At 38.3% G+C, this 15,026-nt stretch overlaps 1 protein-coding gene across 2 annotated transcripts in view; it reads left to right on the forward strand.

The window, feature by feature from the left end:
- The window catches only part of KIF4A (kinesin family member 4A), a 125,770-nt gene that overhangs the window by 81,352 nt on the left and 29,392 nt on the right, over positions 1-15,026 (forward strand). For both annotated transcript variants that reach the window (XM_035288212.3, XM_035288213.3), the window contains exons 17-20: positions 659-803; positions 1,534-1,644; positions 11,145-11,228; positions 12,035-12,148. In XM_035288212.3, coding sequence (XP_035144103.3) covers positions 659-803; positions 1,534-1,644; positions 11,145-11,228; positions 12,035-12,148 — 454 coding nt within the window. The remainder of the gene's footprint in view (positions 1-658; positions 804-1,533; positions 1,645-11,144; positions 11,229-12,034; positions 12,149-15,026) is intronic.

Here is a 15,026-nt window from a genome sequence, read left to right on the forward strand (position 1 = left end):
GCATCTGAGCTGGCTTTTAAAAGATTATCAGATACTAGATAACAGCAGTTTATTCGTCCCTGCACTAATGGTAAATTAGTTTGTGAATGGAATTAATGTACAGGCTAGTGATTAAAAAATCAATCTAGCCACCTCTTACCAGTTAAGGGTAAAACCAAAGCAGATAACCATAACATTCTACTCTCCTTCAGACCTCTGCCATATGGGCTATTCTACCTTCTTTTTACTCAGTGACTCCATTTTATCTCTCGGTTGTGTCTAAAGCTCATGTTTATAAAAGTTATGCTGAATATTTATTTTCTATCTCAGACTTGTATAATAGTAAGAATTATTCTTTATAGCTAAAGTAAAGTGAAATGCCTTCAAAAAACTATTTTACACAAAAACGGTGGCGTATATTGAGGCAGTTGCGTTCCTATATACTAAAATTTGTCTTACTCTTTGTATTAAGCTCTTTGTCTTACTCTTTGTATTAAGCTCCTATTATTGAGACAGGTTTGGGTGGTATTCTTTTTTTAAGATGGCTATGTGACTAGTCACCTATTTTATATATGTCAGTGTTGTCATATATAAAATATAGTCTGGGAGTCTAGTATTATGTCTTTTCAAGTCAGGCTTTGCTGCTGGTAGTCTTCACTTCTACAGCATCTGTGTTTAGGTTGAGTGAGCGCCGCCGCAAACGTCTCCAGGAACTGGAGGGTCAAATCGCTGATCTGAAGAAGAAACTGAATGAGCAGTCCAAACTTCTGAAACTAAAGGAATCCACAGAGCATACTGTCTCCAAACTGAACCAGGAGATACGGGTAATAAATTCTCATCCTTGCATTTACCCCCATTGGAATTTACAAACATAGGTATTCCTTTTAGAAATATACTAGAAGTGTTTTCAGGTGAGAAAATAGGCAGGGCAATCATTTCAAGTGTGTGAATCTCCACAAATGTCCCTTTTGCAGAACATTGTGCTAGTGGTCATCTAGAATCTGCCCAATAAAACCTTGCTTTAACATTCAAAATTTAATGTTAGAGTCTCTGAAACCAAAGAACAAAGATGTCTCCATACTTAGTGGTTACATCCTGATCACCTTCCATGATCACGCAGCATAATTTCCTAAAGTAGTAACACCTAGAGAAAATTCTCAGTTATTGAATGTTCAACTTGTGACACCAACAAAGTGGTAGTTACAGGCTACTTGTACTGAAACCTTTAGAACACAATGGTTGCTAGGTGGTTGTCCTGGAGGCTTAGTAGATGTTTCCTTGAAATTTCATTTGTATACAGTGAATTTAGGGTTGGATTTACCTTGTAGGTACATTTTTCTTTAATTTCTCCTCAGTGTTCACTTGTGTAGTCTATACTTGGAAACCCTGTGCAAGCATAGCAAGGGGTATTATAAGCCTAATCAGAAAATCTGTTGGTGGCTTTCCCAGCCTAGTTCTGGGTTTTCTCTCTTCTTAATGGTAAGTCTATCTATCCATACCAGCCTAGAATAAAGTACAGATGACTAATACTTGTGCTTGTTTTTGTTTTTATAGATGATGAAAAACCAGCGGGTACAGTTAATGCGTCAAATGAAAGAGGATGCTGAGAAGTTCAGACAGTGGAAGCAGAAAAAAGACAAAGAAGTAATACAGTTAAAAGAACGAGTAAGTAACTAAAACTTCTTGAAGGCCTAGCTAATAAACCCTTCTCTGAGCTAACAATTTTAATGCTTCTCTTCAAATACCTTGTGTCTCCAAAAATGTGACATATTCATTAATTTAACAACTTTTTATTAAATTTCTACTATGCCTATTGTGTGCAAGGTACTATCTGCTAGGCACTATGGGAAATAGAAAAATTAGTAGTATATAAGCTCTGCCCTTGAAGAATGTCTTGTTTAAAGGAGACAGTAAGACTTAAGCATGGATTTCTCAAATAGAAGGAAGAAAGAGATTTGGACTTTAAGAATAAAATACCAAAGTCACTAAGAGAAAGGAAAGCACGTTTCCAGTTGGAGTGAAAAGATGATGGCTGAATAGGCCCTGAATAATAGGAAGGGTTTTGATAGAGGTAAGTACAAGGATTCCAGTTATATAGACCAGAGACATAGAGATGACAACTTTGTAGACCTATTCAAGGAATGGCAAGTGGTCCAACTGGGGTGAAGTATAGTAGCAAACGATTGGGAAGACAAGTTGAAGCCAGAATATTAAAGATCCAAGAAGTTTGAATCTCATTTTGTTAGTAGCATAAAGATTTTAAGGGTTTTTAGAAAGTGCTATCAACAAAATACTGCTTTAGAAAGATATATCTGGGAATAATGTGTAGAGCAAACTGAATATTGAGAAACAGAGGCTAGAACACAAGAAGATATTGCATAATCTAGAAGAAGTAGAAGGGCCTGAATATGTACTTGACAACAGAGCCCCCAAAATATATGAAGCAAACACTGACAGAAATGGAGAGAGAAATAGACAAATCAACAGAAATAAATATTTGCAGACTTCAATCCACCTCTTTATTTTCTTTCTTTTTTCGAGATGAGGTCTTGGTCTGTTGCCCAGGCTGGAGTGCAATGGTATAATCCAACTCCTGGTCTCAAGCAATCCTCCCACCTCAGCCTCCTGAGTAGCTAGAACTACAGGCATACACCATCACACCTGGATAATTTTTTATTTTTAGTAGAGATGGAATCTTGCTATGCTGTCTCGAACTCCTGGGCTCAAGCAATCCTCTCACCTCAGCCTCTTAAAGTGCTGGTATTACAGGCATGAGCCATTGCACCCAGTCCCTATTTAATAATGAATAGAATAATAGGCACAAGATCAGCAAGGATATTGAGCACTTCAATAATATTATACCCAGCATTTTCATGTCTACATTCATAAGAGATATTGGTCTATAGTTTATGTACTATGCTAGATTATAAACTATACCTCATAGGCATCTATAGACTACTCAAACCAACACCACCAGATATTCAGTCTTCCTAAGTACACATGAAACATTCTCCAGGATAGACCATATGCTATGCCTTTTATGCCTTAATAAATTTGAAAGTATTGAAACAGGCCAGGCATGGTGGCTCACGCCTATAATCCCAACACTTTGAGAGGCTGAGGTGGACAGATCACCTGAGGTCAGGAGTTTGAGACCAGTCTGGCCAACATGGTAAAACCCTGTGTCTTACTAAAAATACAAAAAGTAGCTGGGTATGGTGACATGCCTGTGTTCCCCAGTACTCGGGAGGCTGAGGCAGGAGAATCACTTGAACCTGGGAGGTTGAGGTTACAGTGAGCTGAGATTGCACCACTACGCTCTAGCCTGAGCAACAGAGTAAGACTCCATCTCAAAAAAAAAGTAGTGAACTAATAGAAAAATCTATTCTCTAACCACAATGGAATGAAATTAAAAATCAATAACAAATAAATTTGGGAAATTTATAAATATGAAGAAATTAACACAGTCCTAAATAAATAATGAATCAAAAAGGAAATCATAGGGAAATTTAAAAATACTTTGAGATTAATAAAAACAAAAATACAGTATACCAAAACTTATGAGATGCAGGGAAAACAGTGTTTGGAGGGAATTGTATAGTTGTAAATGCCTATATTAAAAAATGAAGTAAGGCTCCTGTAATTTCAGCTACTTGCGAGGCTGAGGTGGAAGGAACACTCGAGCTCAGGAGTTCAAGACCAGCCTGGGCAAAACAGTGAGACCACATCTCAATTTTTTTAAACTTTAAGAAAGATCTTAAACCAATAACCTAGCTTTTCACTTTAAAACACTGAAAACAAAAGAAGAGCAAACTAAACCCAAAGCTAGTAGGTGAAAGAAAACATCAAAAGATTAGAGTAGAAATTAATGAAATACCAAATAGAAAAAAATAGAGAAAATCGTTGAAACCAAAAGTTGGTCTTTTGAAACAATTGACAAATACTGACAAACCTTCAGATAGCCTTAACAAGAAAAAAACAGAAAGAAAATTTAAATTACTAAAGTTAGGAATGAAAGAGGGACTATTACTACCAATCTTGCCAGAAGGAGAGGATTATAAGGAATTACTGTTAACAACTGTACACCAACAAATTAGATAGCCTAGATGAAGTAGACAAAAGCCTGGAAAGACAAAAACTACCAAAACTGACTCAAGAAGAAATAGAAAATCTGTATAGACCTGTGACAAGAAGTTAAATTAGTAGTTTAAAAACTTTCCACAAAGAAAAGCCTAGGCACCAATGGCGAGTTCTATCAAACATTTTAAGAAGAAATACCCATTTCTTTTTTCTTTTTTTTTTTTTTTTTTAATTTTTTTAGACAGAGTTTTGCTCTTGTTGCCCAAGGTGGAGTGCAATGGCATGATCTTGGCTCATCAAAACCTCCACCTCCTGGGTTCAAGTGATTCTCCTGCCTCAGCCTCCCAAGTAGCTGGGATTACAGGCATGCACCATCATGCCTGGCTAACTTTTTGTATTTTTAGCAGAGACAAGGTTTCACCCGTGTTGGTCAGGCTGGTCTCAAACTCCTGACCTCATGATCCATCTGCCTCAGCCTCCCAAAGTGCTAGGATTATAGGTGAGCCACTGCACCCAGCAGAAATACCCATTTCTTGGCCAGGTGCCGTGGCTCACGCCTGTAATCTCAGCACTTTGGAAGGCTGAGGCAGGCAGATCACCTGAGGTCAGGAGTTTGAGACCAGTCTGGCCAACATGGTGAAACCCCATCTGTACTAAAAATACAAAAATTATTTGGGTATGGTGACACACACTTGTAATTCCAGCTACTTGGAAAGCTGAGGCACAAGAATTGCTTGAATCCAGGTGGCAAAGGTTGCAGTGAGTCAAAATCGCACCACTGCACTCCAGCCTGGGCGACAGAGTGAGACTCTGTCTCAGAAAAAAAAAAAGACAGAAATACCCATTTCTCAGAAACTCTTCTGAAAACTAGAAGCAGAGGAAACACTTCCTAACTCATTCCATGGGGCTTATGTTCCCTGATATCAAAACCAAAGACATCACAAGAAAAGAATACTACAGACCAATATCTCTTATTAATATAGGGATGAAAATCCTCAACAAAATTCCAGCAAACTGAATCCATCAACATTTAAAAAGAATGTTTTTAAATTCTTTAGGTGGGTGCAGTGACTCACACCTATAATCCCAGCACTTTGGGAAGCCAAGGCAGGCAGATCACTTGAGGTCAGAAGTTTGAGACCAGCCTGGCCAACATGGCAAAACCCCATCTCTACTAAAAATGAAAATTAAAAAAAAAATTAGATTGGCATGGTGGCGTGCACCTGTAATCCCAACTACTTGGGAGGCTGAGGCATAAGAATTGATTGAAACCAAGAGGCAGAGGCTGCAGTGAGCTGAGATCACACCACTGTACTCCAGCCTGGGCAACAGAGTGAGAACCTGTCTCAAAAAAAAAAAAAAGGATGATACACTTATGACCAAGTGAGGTTTATCTGAAAAATACAAAGTTTGTTTAATATATGGAAATCAATTTATGTAATATACTGTATCAGTAGGAAAAAGAACAAGAACCATATGATCAACTCAATAGACACAGAAAAAACATTTGCAAAAATCTAACAGTCTTTCACAATAAAAACACTCAAGAAAATAGGAATAGAAGAGAACTTCCACAGCGTAATGACGGGCATATATAAAAAACCCACAGCTAACATCATATTTAATGGTGAAAAAGAGCATACTTTTCCCCTAAGATCAGGAACAAGGCAAGGATATCCACTCTTGCCATATGTATTCAACATTGTCCTGGAGGTTCTAACCAGGACATTTAGGGAAGAAAAATATACAAATGGCACCTAAACTGGAAAGGATGAAGCAAGTCTGTCTCTGTTTATAGATGACGTGATCTTATACGTGGAAAATCCTAGAGAATCCACTAAAAGTCTATTAGAATTAATATGAGTTCAGCAAGTTTGCAGAATATAAGATCAATATAAGAAAATCAGTTGTGGCCAGATGTGGTGGCTCATGCTTGTAATCCTAGCACTTTGGGAGGGTGAGGCAGACAGATAACTTGAAGCCAGGAGTTTGAGACCAGCCTGGCCAACAAGGTGAAACCCCGTCTCTACTAAAAATACAAACATTTGCCAGGCATGGTAGCACACACCTGTAGTCTCAGCTACTTGAGAGGCTGAGGCACAAGAATCACTTGAACCCAGGAGGCAGTGGTTGCAGTGAGCTGAGATCAGGCCACTGCACTTCAGCCTGGGCTACAGAGCAAGACTCTTGTCTCAAAAACAACAACCAAAAAAAAAAAGGAAAATAAAAGTAAATCAATAGTTTATTTATATACTAGCAATTAACAATTTGAAAATGAGATTAAGAAAACAATTCCAGGGCCAGGCATGGCAGCTCACACATGTGATCCCAGCACTTTGGGAGGCCAAGGCAGGTGGATCACAAAGTCAGGAGTTCGAGACCAGCCTGGCCAATGTAGTAAAACCTCGTCTCTACTAAAAATACAAAATATTAGCCAGGCGTGGTGGCAGGCGCCTGTAATTCCAGCTACTTGGAAGGCTAAGGCAGGAGAATCACCTGAACCCAGGAGGTGGAGGTTGTAGTGAGCCGAGATTGGACTCCACTGCACTCCAACCCTGGAGACTCCATCTAAGAAAAAAGAAAAGAAAAGAATTCCATTTATAATAGCATCAATACAAATAAAATAGGAATAAATTTAGCAAAAGAAGTGTAAGACTTATATCCTATCCTTGAAAACTATTAAATATCATTGAATTTAATTAAGGAAGACTTAAATAAATGGAAGGATATCCCATGTTCATGGGCGGGAAGACTTGATATTCTAAAGATGGAATACCCTTCAGATTGCCTTACAGATTCAACACAATCTCAATCAAATTCCATCTGGTTTCTTCACAGAAAACAAGCTGATTCTAAAATACATATGGAAATGCAAAGGACCCAGAATATTCAAAACAATCAAGGAGAACAAATCTGTAAATGTCACATTTCCTGATTTGAAAACTTTCTACAAAGCTACAGTAATCAAGACTATGTGGTATTGTGTAAAGATAGACATATAGGTCAATGGAATAAGATTGAAAATCCAGAAATAAACTTATACACTTATGGTCAGTTGATCTTCAGCAGTAATGCCAAGATAATTAAATGAGGAAAACAATTGTCTTTTCAACAAATGGTCCTAGAACAACTGGATAGTCACATGCAAAATAATGAAGTTGAAACTTGTGGCCAGGCACAGTGGCTCATGCCTGTAGTCCCAGCACTTTGGGATGCCGAGGCAGGTGGGTCACTTGAGGTCAGGAGTTTGAGACCAGCCTGGCCAACATGGTGAAACACTGTCTCTACTAAAATTACAAAAAAATTAGACGGGCATGGTGGCACATGCCTACTACTCGGAAGGCTGAGGCAGGAGAGTCACTTGAGTCTGGGAGGCGGAGGTTGCAGTGACCTGAGTCACATCATTGCACTCCAGCCTGGGCAACAGAGTGTGAGACTTTATCAAAAAAAAAAAAAAAAGAAAAGAAAAGAAACTTGCTCTCATACCATATACAAAAATTAAATCTCAAAACAGATCAAAAACCTAAATGTAAGAGCTAAAACCATTAATCTCTTAGAAGAAAACATAGGTGTTAATCTTTGTGACTTTGGATTAGACAATGATTTCTTAGATGTAATACCTAAAGCACAAACAGCTAACCAAAAAAGAGTTAAATTAGACAAAATTGAAAGCTTTTGCATTGTAAACAATACTATCAAGAAAGTGAATATGACTGGGCATGGTGGCTCACACCTGAAATCTCAATGCTTTGGGAGGCCAAGGTGGGAGAATTGCTTGAGCCCAGGAGTTTGACCCCACTCTGGGCAACAGAGCAAGACCCCATCTCTAACCAAATAAAGAAAGTTAAAAGCCAGTCCATAGATCAGAAGGAAAATATTTACAAATTATATAGCTGATAAGAGTCTTATATCCAAGATAGATAAAGAACTCTTACCAATGAATAATAAAAATATAACCCAGTTTTAAAATGGGCAACGCAATAAGTACATGAAAAGGTGCTCAGTGTATATTGCCATCGGAGAAATGCAAATCAAAACCACAATGAGATGTAATTTCACATCTACTAGGATGGCTATAAACAAAAAGATAGATGATAATAAATCTTAGCAAGAATGTAGAGACATTGAAAGCCTCATACATTATTAGTAGGATGGGAAAATGGTATAGCTGCTTTGGCAAACAGTTTAGCAGTTTATCAAGAGGCTAAATAAAAACCTAGAGGTACCATATGATCCAGCAATTCCACTCTTAGTTTTGTCTACCCAGGAGATATGAAAACATGTCATATATGCAAAAACTTGTACCCAGATGTTCATGCAACAGTACTCATAATAGCCAAAAAGTGGAAAAACTCAACATGTCCATCAACTGATGAATGGGTACATAAAATGTAGCCTATCTATACAATGGAGTATTATTCAGCCATACAAAGGAATGAAGTACTGATACATACTACAACATGGATGAGGCTTGAAAACATTTTGCTTAGTGAAAGAAGCCAATCACAAAAGACCATATATGATAGGATTACATTTATATGAAATATCCAGAGTAGGACATAAAAATCTATAGTGACAAAAATAGATTAGTGGTGTCTAGGGCTTTGGGGTGGGGTAATAGGGTTATAGAGTAATGGCTAAACGGTATGCTATTTCTTTTTGTGGTAATGAAAATGTTCTAAAATTAAGTGTGGTGATGTTTACATCAACTGTGTGAATGTGCCAAAAGCCACTGAACCATGTACTTTAAATGAGTGAATTGTATGGTATGTTAATTATATCTCAATAAAACTGTTAAGAAAAACAAAAGAAGAAAGGAGACACCTCTGTAAAGTGATGATAACTTTACATTCTATAGGAATATATATTCCACATTGACAAGAATCTTTGTTTTGCTCACTTCTGTATTTCCAGTGGCTAAAACAGTGACTGGCAAGTAGTGGGTACTAAATAATGTTTAGTTAATGATTTTAATCATAATTAATACAAAATCTACCTTTCAAAAAAAGAAGGAATGGGGGCATCAAAAAGTATTTCGGGCTTTCCAATGACTGGAAAGTCAGAGGAAACAGCTAGTTTGAAGAGACAAAGTTGATTTTAGGACAATAACCTTTGGAATGGAGAGACCTAGAAAATGTTAGATAATGTTCAAGGAAGAAGTTGGGCTGGACTTTGCAATTAAGGAGTTGTCTGCATAGAGGTAAAAAATGAAACTTTGGGAGTAGTGAGATAATGGAGATAGAATACGTAGAAAAAGAAGGCTAAGAAGAGAATCTCTCTCTTTTTTTGTCTCACTCTGTCATCTAGGCTGGAGTGCAGTGGCGCCATTTCGGTTCACTGCAACCTCAGCCTCCTGGGTTCAAGTGATTCTCCTGCCTCAGCCTCCTGAGTAGCTGGGACTACAGGCACATGCCACCATGCCTGGGGAATTTTCTTGTATTTTTAGTAGAGGCAGGGTTTCGCCATGTTGGCCAGGCTGGTCTTGAACTCCTGACCTCAGGTGATCCACCCACCTCAGTCTCCCAAAGTGCTGGGATTACAGGCATGAGCCAGTGCGCCCAGCTGAGAATCTCTTTATTTCATGTATAAGAAAATGAAAAGAAGACAATGAAACTTGTAGGCTAGAAAAAGAATTAAGGTGGTATGGGGAAGTTATCGGTAGTGCTAACGATGCTGAGAGAGAAGCCAAAGAAGATAGTGACTATAAAAAGACCGTTAAATTTAATAAGTAGGAAATTCCAGGACAATTGGTAGAAACTACTTACAAAGGGATTCTGGAGTGACCAGTAATGACAAGTGGAAGTACTAAACATAGACTTCTCTTTCAAGAAGTCTGGTGGTAAGAAGACTGTTGGGTTTTCTCTTTTAACTGGACTAGCTTAGTCCCCTGGCTGTGTTTCTTTAATTATCTTGACTTCTCATTTCAATACACATCATATTTTATTATAATTGTATTGCATGTTGTTTGTATTCCCTGGTAATCTCTGTAAGAGTAGTAACCATGTCATGTTTATCTCTATATCCTAGACACCTAGCACAGTGCCTAGTGTGTAGTTGATGGTCCAGTAAATATTATACTGTTGAGTGAAATGAATTGTTCTAGTATGCTGGCAAAGACACGACAAAAATGGCTTGACCATTCCATCCAAATTGGATAGGAACAAGTGAGACCAGAAGGAGCTTAATGGATGTATTAGAATAGGGAAAGGGCCAAGAAATCAAAGCAGTTAAATGTTGTGTGCTCAGCTGAAGCAGGTGATATCCCATAATATTTCTTGTTATTCTTTATCTTCAATCTCTGGGAAGAAAAAGTACATTCAGTAATAACCTGTTTTTATTTTTATTTTAGATTCAGGGGTACATGAGCAGGTTTGTTATAAGGGTATATTGCGTGATGCTGAGCTTTGGGCTTCTACTGATCCCATCACCCAGATAGTGAACATAGTACCCAATAGGAAGTTTTGTAGCTCTTACCCCACTTTCTCCATCCCTCCCCTTCTTTTAGAGCTCCCAGTGTCTATTGTTCCCATCTTTATGTCTGTTTGCACCCAGGTTAAACTTGTTTTGTTCAGAAGTGAAAAACCTCTTCTTTAGCTGCAGTTTACCTTAATTTTATAGGTGGTTGGCTATGTGATAGGCTTTCTCTTTTTTGCCACCCACCTGGATTTTGTAATGGATGGACTAGTAGGGTTGATGGGAAAAGAATACTGGTCTATTTATCAGGAGACCTGAATCCCACCTCTGTCAATAACTACCTATGTGGAAAGGACTGTTCATTAGATGATATTTAAGATTCCTTCCAGGCCTCACATTCTATACTATTATTTCCAGTAGTTGACTTATGACTGAGACATCAAGAATTTGGCCACAGAGCAATAAGCCAAAGGGAAAAACCACTTCCCCTCTACACACAAACACGTTTTCTAAACTACGAGTTTTTGACTCATAGGAGAAGATGAAGGCAGCTCACTGTATTGTAGTTAACCCTACAAATCAAGGATGTTTTGAGAGACACCTTAGTTATAGTATAAGGTTTTATTTTAGCTAGCTGAACAGTAATTAATATCTGACTTTTCTCTTGTCAGGACCGTAAGAGGCAATATGAGCTGCTGAAACTTGAAAGAAACTTCCAGAAACAATCCAATGTGCTCAGACGTAAAACAGAGGAGGTAAGAAAATTCAATCTGCTACGTTGTGTATTGTCATCATCAGGCTTAAATGCTTGCATAGTAAATATCTTTTTCTTTCTTTTTTTTTTGAGATGGGGTTTTGCTCTTGTTGCCCAGGCTGGAGTGCAATGGTGCAGATCTTGGGTCACCGCAACCTCTGCCTCCCAGGTTCAAGCAATTCTCCTGCCTCAGCCTTCCAAGTAGTTGGAATTACAGGCGTGCACCACCATGCCTGGCTAATTTTGTATTTTTAGAGAGACAGGGTTTCTCCATGTTGGTCAGGCTGGTCTTGAATTCCTGACCTCAAGTGATACACCTGCCTCAGCATCCCAAAGTGCTGGGATTACAGGCATGCGCCACCACGCCCGGCCACAAAATAATATCCTTTAAATGAGCAGGTGTCCTGAGAAACCAGGAATGCCAATCTTCACAAGCAATTCCTAAATTTTGATCCCTGTTTATATGCCATGACCTGTGAGCAGATAAAAACTTGATGAAAAATGGTACTATTCAAATTTTTCCTAACTGGATTTGAGACTTTGCTGAAAAAAAACAAAGAGATATTGATATGTGGCATTTCTAGATACTTTTAGTCTGCAGAACTTCCTTGAGGTGTATTCCTCCCCTAGGCTCCGAAGCAGTAGCTATTCACTAGTGTTATATCCATGGAGATTTATAAACCTGGTTCCTATAGGAACTCAAATCCATAGAATTTTTATTTTTCTTTACTGATGTTCTACAAATTGGGTTTTTTGTTTATTTGTTTTACCTTTCATTCAATATTACTATCTGCCAATTTTATTTAGGCGGCAGCTGCCAATAAGCGTCTCAAGGATGCTCTCCAGAAACAACAGGAGGTCGCGGATAAGCGGAAAGAGACTCAGAGCCGTGGAATGGAAAGTACTGCAGCTCGAGTGAAGGTATGAACAACTTGAACTGCCGTTTCTCTTATGTATGCTTGGAACAGGAAAAAAAGGAGAAATAGCTTTTTTTCATTTTTTTGGTTTAGAAGTAAACACTACAAAATCTGAAGTTCTACTTGAAAGCCTTGGTTAAAGATCAGGAGTATAGAACTCTTTCTATCCTTGCCCCTGTTGAGGTTCAGTTTCTTTTTTAAACAGCTTCATTGAAGCAGAATTGACATGTTATAAATTGTATATATTTAAAGTGTACAATTTGGCTGGGCACGGCGGCTCACACCTATAATCCCAGCAGATCGGGAGACTAAGGTGAGCAGATCACTGGAGGTCAGGAGTTTGAGACCAGCCTGGCCAACATGATGAAACCTTGTCTCTACCAAAAACAGAAAAATTAGCTGGGCGTGGTGACAGGCACCTGTAATCCCAGCTTCTTGGGAGGCTGAGGGAGAATTGTTTGAATCCAGGAGGCAGATATGTTGCAGTGAGCCAAAATCCCACCATTGTACTCCAAGCTGAGCGCGACAGAGTGAAACTCTGTCTCAAAAGGAAAAAATAAAGTGTATAATTTGATGAGTTTGGACACATGTATACACCCATGAAATCATCACCACAATCAAGATAATGACATTGTGCTTCATTGCCTAAAATTTCTTTGTATTCTTCTGAAATCCCTCCTTCTCCTTTCTGGTCTATCCCTCTACTCCCCATTTCATATATATTTCTTTTATATCCCCACAATGGGTTCCAGGCAACCATTAATCTTTCTATCACTATGGATTTGTTTTCATTTGGAATTATACAGTATGTATTTTTTTTCTGGCTTTTATTCAGCACAATTATTTTAAGATTCATCCATGTGGTTGCATAAATCATATACAACTTCTTTCCTTTTTATTGCTGAGTAGCAGCATCCCATTCATTGTATGGCTAGACCATAATTTGTTTTTATATTCACCTGTTGATGCACAGTTGAGTGGTTTCTAGTCTTTGGCTATTACAAATATTGCACATTTGTGTACAAGTCTGTGTGGATTTTTTTTTTTATTTCTTTTGAGTAGATAGCTAGGAGGAAAATGGCTTTCTTGTATGGTTGGTGTATGTTTTAACTTTTCAGTGACTATCAAACTGTTTTCCAAAGCAGTTGTACCATTTTATATTCCTGCTAGCAATGTATAAGCGTTCTAGTTGCTGCACATTCTTGCCAATACTTAGTATGGTCAGTCTTTTGAATTTTAGCCATTCTGTGTGGGTGGGTAGTAGAACCTCACTGTGGTTCTAATTTTCATTTCTGTAATGACTAATGATATTGAACATCCTTTCAGGTGCTTATTTGCCATATGTATGTTTTCTTTTGTGAAATATCTATCCAAATCTGTCCCCATTTTTAAATTGAGTTATCTTTTTCTTATTACTGAATTAAAGTTCTTTTTTTTTTCCTTTTTTTCTTTTGAAATGGAGTCTCACTCTGTCACCCAGGCTGGAGTGCAGTGGTGCTATTTCGGCTCACTGCAACCTCCACCTCCTGGGTTCAAGCAATTCTCGTGCCTCAGCCTCCCAAGTAGCTGGGATTACAGACACTTGACACCATACTCAGCTAATTTTTGTATTTTTTTTTAGTAGAGATGGGGTTTCACCATGTTGGCCAGGATGCTCTCAATCTCCTGACCTCGTGATCTACCTGCCTCTGCCTCCCACTGCGCCCAGCCGAATTAAAACTCTTAATATATTCTAGATATATTTAACAGAGGACTTCTATGTTTTACAAATATTTTCTCCCTGACTGTGGCTTGCCCTTTTCAATTTGTAACAATGTCTTTTGAAGAGCAAACCTCTATTATGTTAATGCCATCCAATTTATTGATATTTTTTCTTTTATACTTAAACAGTTTCCATATCTTATTTAAGAAATCTTGGCTGGGTGTAGTGGCTCACACCTATAATCCCAGCACTTTGGGAGGCTGAAGCAGGAGGATTGCTTGAGGCCAGGAGTTTAAGACCAGCCCAGGCAACAAAGTAAGATCCTGTCTCTACAAAACAAAATTTTTAAAAAATTAACAAGACATGATAGCACCCACCTGTAGTCCCAGCTACCAGGGAGACTGAGGTGGGAAGATCACTTGAGCCTGGGAGGTCAAAGCTACAGTGAGCCATGATTACACCACTGCACTCCACCCTGGGTGACAGAGCAATATCCTGTCTCAAAAAATTTTTTTAAATAGAAATATTTGGCCAGGCGCAGTGGCTCACACCTGTAATCCCAGTACTCTGGGAGGCCAAGGCAGATGAATTACCTGAGGTCAGGAGTTTGAGACCAGCCTGGCCAACATGGCAAAACCCCGTCTCTACTAAAAATACAAAAATTAGCTGGGCACAGTGGTATGAGCCTGTAGTCCCAGCTACTCAGGAGGCTGAGGTGGAAGAATCACTTGAACCTGGGAGGCAGAGGTTGCAGTGAGCCAAGATTGTGCCACTGCACTCCAGCCTGGGTGATAGAGTGAGACTCCATCTCCAAAAAAATAAAAATAAAAAAAAAGCTCACTAAGTTTTCTTTTAAAAGTTGTATATTTTTAAGCTTTACATTTAAGTCTGTGATTCATTTTGACTGGACACCTTTGTCAAAATTAAATATCCATACATCTGTTTCAGATTCTGTTTCATTGATCTATATGTCTATTTTTATGCCAATACCAAAAAGTCTTGAATACAGTTACTTTTTAAGAAATCCTGAAATCGGGTAGTATAAGTCCTCCAAAGTTGTTGTTCTTTGTCAAAATTATTTTGGGAAAACTGGGTCCTTTGCATTTCCATATAAATTTTAGAATTATCTTGTTAATTTCTACTAAGCAGCTTGCTGGGAGTTGGATTAAGATTGCATAGA

Source organism: Callithrix jacchus, chromosome X (assembly GCF_049354715.1).
Source record: "Callithrix jacchus isolate 240 chromosome X, calJac240_pri, whole genome shotgun sequence".
Lineage (NCBI taxonomy): Eukaryota > Metazoa > Chordata > Mammalia > Primates > Cebidae > Callithrix > Callithrix jacchus.